The sequence below is a fragment of the Pollicipes pollicipes genome, unplaced genomic scaffold (genome assembly GCF_011947565.3).
Source record: "Pollicipes pollicipes isolate AB1234 unplaced genomic scaffold, Ppol_2.1 Scaffold_7231;HRSCAF=8579_pilon_pilon_pilon, whole genome shotgun sequence".
Taxonomy (NCBI): domain Eukaryota; kingdom Metazoa; phylum Arthropoda; class Thecostraca; order Pollicipedomorpha; family Pollicipedidae; genus Pollicipes; species Pollicipes pollicipes.
The window spans coordinates 36,017,203-36,024,809 of NW_023597034.1; the positions used below are offsets into that span (position 1 = coordinate 36,017,203).

Consider the following 7,607-nt stretch of genomic DNA (forward strand, 5'->3'; position numbering starts at 1 on the left):
AGGTCAAAGTCAGGCCATGGTTTCAGCGAAGGCAATTCCTAGGGAATCGTCCAATCTGATACAATAGCGGAGTGTTTGACGAAGCTATACATCTCTGAGATGCTTTCTTAGGCACTACAAATATTGGATGAACAAATTACGTTGACGTAAGGTCAGGTATGAAGGGCAGACCAAGGTCACAACCGACCTGATTTGCTACTCTAAGGCTTGCTGTTCGGGATAGTTTGTGGTGCTCATTCGAATTTATTGACAGTAGGAATCGCATTACGCATCTCCTATTGACTTCTTAGAGGTCAGAAAAGGTCATTGACCTAAAATGACCCGGGTCGGTATTTTGTTTTATAAACATACTGCCTAGCGTAATTTTTGTCGCTTATTCAAATGCAAAACTCAGAGCGGTCTTGCATGATTTTGGTCACCATAACCTTCAATGCGTCAAGCAAGGTCACTGACCTCAAATGGACTTTTGACCTTTTGTTTAGAAACAGCTTTCTATGTCCTGGGGGCAGTTTGGAGACCAATGTTGAATTTGACCTTGTTTGACCTTATTTGACCTGAAAGTCATGACTTAGGAGGCTCAAACGTTGGCCTAAGTGAGTTCAGGTACCGGTCAAAAGAACCTGCAAATTTTGTGTCACTAGCTTTATTAGTTCCCGAGATCTCAGGGGCGTCAAATTGACCCCCACCCGAACGACGTCAAATTGACGTCACCACTGGGGCGTCAAATTGACCCCCACCACTCAAGCCGGCCACCCGAGCGCGTGTTAAAGAAGTGTAAACGTGAACATAACTTTCGGGTGGCGCGGCGTAGTTGCGCGGTACGTTACATAGTTATAGATGTTTATGCGGCCGATCTTACGGTATAAGAAAACTGAATCTACTGTGTAAGCTTGCTGACCTATGGCAGGTCAAAATCAGGTCATTGCAGTCCGCGAAGGCAATAGCCAGGGAATCGTTCAATTTGATGCGACAACGGAGTGTTAAATGAAAAATGTGTCTGCGTGATGGTTTCTTAGACATCCAGACAATGGAATTTAGCACTAGGGCTGGTTCCAGTCAGGCTGGGTCAGGAATAAGGGCCAGATCAACGTCAATACCAAAGCACGTTTTTACCAGAGAACTGTCTGTATGGGGTAGATTTTGACGCTCATTTCGGATTTCATGATCCCAGGACGTCGACAGAGGAGGGGGGGGGGGGGGGGGGCGTGGACACATTGGTTCCAAACCCCTAGCCCCACGCGTGTTAGCTGATGAAGGTACACCGGCCCTGACACATTCTGTTTAAACAACAGAAGTGTCGCGATGCTCCATCGTGGTCAGGAGCACGGGATGGAGCATGAATTATAGTGCGTCCGGACGACTAAGGGACCGCAGAAAACATAACGGCTTGGGAAACAGAGTAATGAAGCATGGGATTACCATGACTGGAACTGGCTCGCGTGCGTCAATAAGTACATATTTCCGTCACTTACTGCTTGCATTGCGACATCAGTATACCAGAATAACTGAGCATTAGCACGCGCCCAGGTGGGGGCCAATTTGACCCCCGAAGATCCTTCCAGAATAGTTTCCGATCGACGCGGTGTAGCCACGACAAGTTTTACCCAGTTGTAGAAAATTGAATAGCAGATTGTTTGGTATCAAACATTTAGATGTACCTTGTAAGGCTGTTGACCTACGACAGGTCAAAGTCATGCCATGAATTTAAGGCAGGCAATTGCTAGGAAGTCGCTCAGCCCGGTGCAATAATTGAGAGTTTCTTGGTATGATTTATTTAAATCTAGGTATGATTTAGCTCACCATGACTTGCGAAAGATCAAACAAGATTACTGACCTTGTATAAGCCTCAGTGACCTTTTGCTCAGAAAATGTATCAGGGTTTTCGGGACAATTTGGACACCAACCCGGAGCTTGACCTTGGTTGACCTTGATTGTCCCGAAGGTCATAACCTAGGAACGCAATATTCTGTCAAAAATAATTTTCCATACAGACCAACACACCCCGTGAGTTTAGCGTCTCTAGCTCTATTATTTTCTGATATCTCAGTGAGGAGATTCAAATTGACCCCTACCCGAGCGAGTGGTATTCAACCGGTCAGTCGGGGGCGTGTTAAAATTGTATTAGCTGTTTGGGTGTCCCTTATCTCTGTCATTATAATAGCGTTCAAGGCAAATATCACTGAAGCGCCAGAAAAAAACTATTGCGCGCGGGTGAAGTCATAAAGGAAAACTTGAATTCCTAGGATTGTTTTTGGCAAACCATCTGTGTTTGACCCCCATTTTTTTAGAATCAAATAGGATTGAACACTAAGATGATACAGTGTTTGCACCATGTAAGGCGTAGTAAGTATCAAAACGAAATTAAGACTACCTCCTTACCATAGTTATATGGGTGGTATTCGTAAAGCAAGTTGTACTCTGATGAATTTGCGGCTACGGACCTCGCTCACAAAGTCAAAAACTGAAATAGTTTTTGACTCTGTGGGAAAGGCTCGTGACCTAAAATTAATAAAAATACAACTTACTCAACGAATGTTACGTGTTTGACTTTCGTAAGGAGGTAATCTTAATTACCTTTTGAGAATTCGACACCGTTCGAGTGGACTGTGATTTGTGGCTCTTGGTACTTTTATTTCACTTCTTAGCAACCCTTTTCCATGCGATTGCAAATTTTGCTCTCCTCAGTGACGCTGTGTTTACCGCCCCTAAACCAACCGATGTTAAGGGTTAAGCATTTAGGAACAAATGAGAGAACTGGATAGGATGAAAGATCATGGAGGGGGCTCCCGCCAGACCTGTCCGGTGGACGGCCGCTGTCATCAGCGGAGGGCATCCTGTTCTGAGCCGGACAGCACTCGCGCGTCCCAGGTCCCACACCTGGCCATGATGACTCTCCCCGCTGAAGGGGTCATCGTAGCTAGGCGCGGGGCGTGAGAGCGAGTGGCACCGCGCGCAAGCCTCGCCCATACCACTGGCCTGATGGCGGACTGCCCCCTGAGCGATGGGGAGGTGAGGGAGCGCCCTGCTCTAGCCACAGACATCGGCCGCGCGGTTGCGCCGCGCCCCGCGGTCCCATCATACTTCTGTTCTGCGTTGTTCGAGGCCCGTAGAAATGTGGCAGGCTTGCCCCCGCTCACGATGGCGGTGAGGAGCGTGCCCAGACCTTCTCAGCGAGAATCTGCTGGAAGTCAAGGTCGTGGCCCGGCAGTTGAAGTTCGTCCTAGGCGTCGGTGCGCATCAGGATGTTGAAGGTGAGGGTGCTGGAGTTGATTGTCGCTCTGCTTCGCCTTCGGTGCGGACCTCTATCAATCTGTTCATTACCCTCACTACCATGACGTTTAAGTCCCTTGGAATCATCTCCGTCTATTTGTTGTCAAAACTTCCATCCCTGTCCTCTCTCTCATTCGATCCCGATCCAAGTTCCTCTATCAGTCGGTCTGTCGGAATTTCTGAGTGTTCGGTGAAGATTAAGTTATGAAACCGGATGTGCAAGCAGTTCATGTGCATCTGTCTCCGTCTTACAAATATTGTTCCATGTGCATCCCTTCTTGATAGTCAGTATGATATGGACCACGGAACACCAGGCCCCTTGTTTGATAGCTGTGAACTTCTGACGGATAATACAAAGACGCGATGGAATATATTGACAAAACTTGACATACCACGCCGATATTGTACGAAATTAATGAACTGACATAGCTAACGATTATTTGGCCCGATGCAAATTGACTACTGAATAGTTACAATATGTAATTTTCCCGTTCCACAGCCGTCCTCTTTCTTTCTATAGTTTCTTCGTCTCTCACCAGCGTTTGGTGTTGAGCAACCGACTATGGACTGAATGGAAAAATGTGGCGAAATAAGTCAGGCAAACGTGGCTTGTCACGAAGGTGCTGTCGCCCAGATAAAGATTAATGGCAGACAAAAAAGGTACGGGATTAGCGAGTGCGCGGTGATGAATGAATGAACATAAATAGATGATGAGAAAAAAACAGAACGAGGGTGAATTAATTAATGCAGAAGCAGGAATGCATGGAAATGAATGGGGTGGATGCCGGAAGCCGGCAACCAGCACAGGACTAAACAAATGAGCGCATCGTGGATATGACGCCAAGTGCAGCAACGCACAGCACGTCTTCAGAATTCCACAACAAGGGCAGGCGACAGCGTCCTGCGGTACCTGGGGGCAGGGACGCCGTCGTCTGCCTGCCCCCCCCCCTTCCCCTCCCCATCGTCTCGATAATCTGCATGTTTACGCTTCCACGTGCCGACCATTAACAGATTTGTATTAAAAAACTATCCATGTTATTGCGCCGAACGCCACTTTCGAAGCTTATGCCTTTTGCGTCAGCACACCAGATACATTTTTTGTTTGCTTTGGGACCAGGTCAACAGCGCTTTGTAATTTGGTGGCAACACGCGCATTTGGTCGTGTAACTGGGGACACGAACAGATAAACTGGAAACACAAGCATAGACACAGACAGGTAACTGGGGATAGGGACTTGGTCATTTCGTGTCTCCAGCCCTGCCAGGCCATCGGCTGTTCTGCCTCCCCTCCCCTCCCCCCCCCCCCCCACCACCACTCGTCCCTGCGCGCCTCCGTTTCGCCGAAAACCATATCCAGATCACTTCCAGCCAGGAATTAAAATCAACACACCAAAATGGTGTGTTATGTGCGGTCCATGTTAGCTTGAATTTGTTTGCACGCGGGCGTAGTTTTTGCCTATTTTAGTCCTTAGACGCGCAATGCATCCTAGAAATGGCTGGTAGTTTCAGACAATTTTGAATTTACTACTGATATTCGTGTTGATAAAGGCATGTAGCCGAAAAAAGCACACCTATCCCTTCATTCTTCCTGTATGCATTCTATGAGGAATTAGGGTATTGATACTGTCTCATCCAGTTATCCATTACCTGTTGAATGAACCGTATCAAATCGTATCAAATTCGGCATAGTTAGAAGGCGAGGATATCCTACATAGTTTTCAACTGGCCATCAACGTGTAAGTTGTTCAGATGCGTGAGCGAGGAGCATTATGCACATAGATAATACAGTAGTAATAGTCTTATTCCTCGGAGAAAAACCATGAGATGGCGAAAACTAGGCGAAGAACCAGACTGCAGCCACAACCATATCTCCATTCTCCTGGTTTTTCCCCAAGGAATGAGGTATTGCTACTGTCTTATCTACGGTTATCAATGCCCTTTCATTTTCGAAAACAAAAGACGATTGTCGAATGATTTGTTTCATAGTATGGCGTTAATTACGCAGCACATGTCTGGCAAGTTTCGGGTAAATTTCATGATTTGTCTCACGTGTCTCACTCAAAGATGAATATCCTGATATGGCTTGAGTTGCCGGCAGATTGCAACCTCATTTCGACCAAGTATGACCACATACCTATTGATAAGAGCTTTTGCTACATGCATGAAGCAACAGTGGCTTGCAAGCATGCGTCACAAGAATGAACTTGGTTATTTCAAGTTCCGACTATATTTGACGTGACCTTGATCTCACCTGTTCAGTGTAGCCCCAAAATAATTTTAGCGGCTCTTGCCTGAGTTTCGAGAAAGTAGGAACCCGGGCTTTTTGAAGACGTCCGAATTTTTTCCATCCGACAGTTGGTTCTGGAGGATACCAGGCGGGGATTGAACACGATCCCCCAGGCGGTGCCTGTTTTAAGTACACCGATCGTGGTTGAGAAACTTATAAAAACCAACTGTTTGTGGTCTAGGTTGCGTAACATGATCTACTGCCATAGGGTAGACACATCACCGCTCCGTTACCTTTCGTTTCCCAACACATGGTAAACGTGATTCCTGTGATTTGTTACTTGCTGTCGTTATTTGTTCTCACCCCATAACGGTTTAAAGCAATCGCTATAAAAAGTTGGCCAAGCCACCGCCACGGATGTGTGCAGCCTACAAATTAGGTATTTCTTCCCATAAACTGGTATTTGCGGAACCTTGCTGTCATGCCTGTGATTGGCTTTTCGTTAAAACTCCATAAATCAATCACTCAATAAATGACAACCTCTGAAGGAACTTGGTCTAATTAAAGCGCCTTAGACAGATATGTCGTCCTGTCCTTATAGTTGTTTGTTCTTGTACTGGCTCATTCTCGAACACCCGGACATTGTCACGGTCCGACGTCTATGCATTGCCCTGGAACCAGTTCGCTACCGCCCCCTCCGGAAAGCATTAGGTAGAAGCTATGGCGTCAGATGAAAGGGAGTGGGGGCTGGGGCAGCTGCCCGCCTTCCCAAACTCCGGACAACACCTATAATTGACCATATGATCGTGCATAGAAGAAAACTAACTGAACACCCGCGTTTTGATCTCCACAGAGGTGGCATCGCCACTGGATGGAGGCTGTGACTTATTGCAGATGAAGACCAAGCAATTTGATACATGCGTCACATTCCCCAGATTGAAGCTCAAAGAAGCCTTGCAAGCATGAAATAGTTTCTTATGCTTCAATTTTTCCAAGATAGAAGACTCGGCTTCGCCTCGTGCAATAAATCGAAGAAATATTAGTCCTCGACCATAATACAGCAATAATGAACGCGACGAAGCCCTTCGGATTTTAGAAACGCAATCAAAAGGTCACGAAGGCAATGAGTATCCCCAACACTGATATGTTTTATGAACTGTCGTGCTCCGAAATAGCCGACTCACCGCTATTGTATCGAAGCCCTTCGCCAGCCTATGTGGCGCATTTGAAACGTTTCATGTGGAACGTACAAGGCGCAGCTGAAACATTCTCGAGTGCGCCGTCGCTGTTTCCGTTGGCTTTGCGTATAACGTACTGAAATGTAGCCATAGGTGTAGGAGCAGGGGGGGGGGAGGGGATGGAGGGGGGCGTAAGCGGACCAAGGCCTCCACTTTTTGAGGTGAGTGGGCCAGCAAATTTGAGTGCCTTCCCACATTTTTGCAGAATTAGTCTGTGTGCAGCGTACTGTCGTGCTGGGAAACTTTGCGTTTTTGTACTTCGTCTTAAGGTTGTGTTCCACGCATTCATAGGCATATTTAATAGTAAGCGTGCGCTTTCTCCGACCGAAATAGCTAGGATCATCAACGCACTGGTTCTGCCCCCGTACGGAACTGAGTCAAAGTCCGTGGTAGCTAAATCGTTCAAGCTTATCAAAGCTGCGGAAAGTTTGCTGACACAGCTATCTCAGATTGATGAAAATATTACCACATACGAGGTGTACTCAATTAAGTAGGTTGGCTGTATGCACACAACATTGTTTCTTACTTTGATCTGTGCCAGCTGCTTAGTGTCTGATTACGTGGAACCCTGTCGTGCTACGCTCTGTGTTGCTAGGCGATTTATGTATCGCGCTGCAGCAGTACAACTAATATGCCATCCCTCAATGCCTGCCCATTGTCCGCGAGCGACAGTTCACAATTAGGATTCGCAGCATGATTCGACGCACTTGACTGTCTACTCAGTGGGCGCACGCTGTGTGCGGTGCATCAATGGGGTGGGGCGAGGGGGGATTGCAAGTTATTTTTATCGACACATGATCCATACTGCCGCCATATAGGGGCCGTAAAATGATTCCATCGTTATCGATTGACCCGATTATGTGCAATACAACA

General features: G+C 46.9%; 1 protein-coding gene across 1 annotated transcript in view; it reads left to right on the plus strand.

Annotated features, from left to right (window-relative positions):
• Positions 1–2,843, plus strand: part of LOC119110058 (octopamine receptor beta-3R-like) — a gene marked incomplete at its 5' end in the record, with an annotated part of 15,008 nt that extends 12,165 nt beyond the window's left edge. Inside the window, one exon of the mRNA XM_037233801.1 lies at positions 2,824–2,843. Within this exon, the coding sequence (XP_037089696.1) occupies positions 2,824–2,843 (20 nt within the window). The remainder of the gene's footprint in view (positions 1–2,823) is intronic.
• Positions 2,844–7,607: the final 4,764 nt, after the last annotated feature.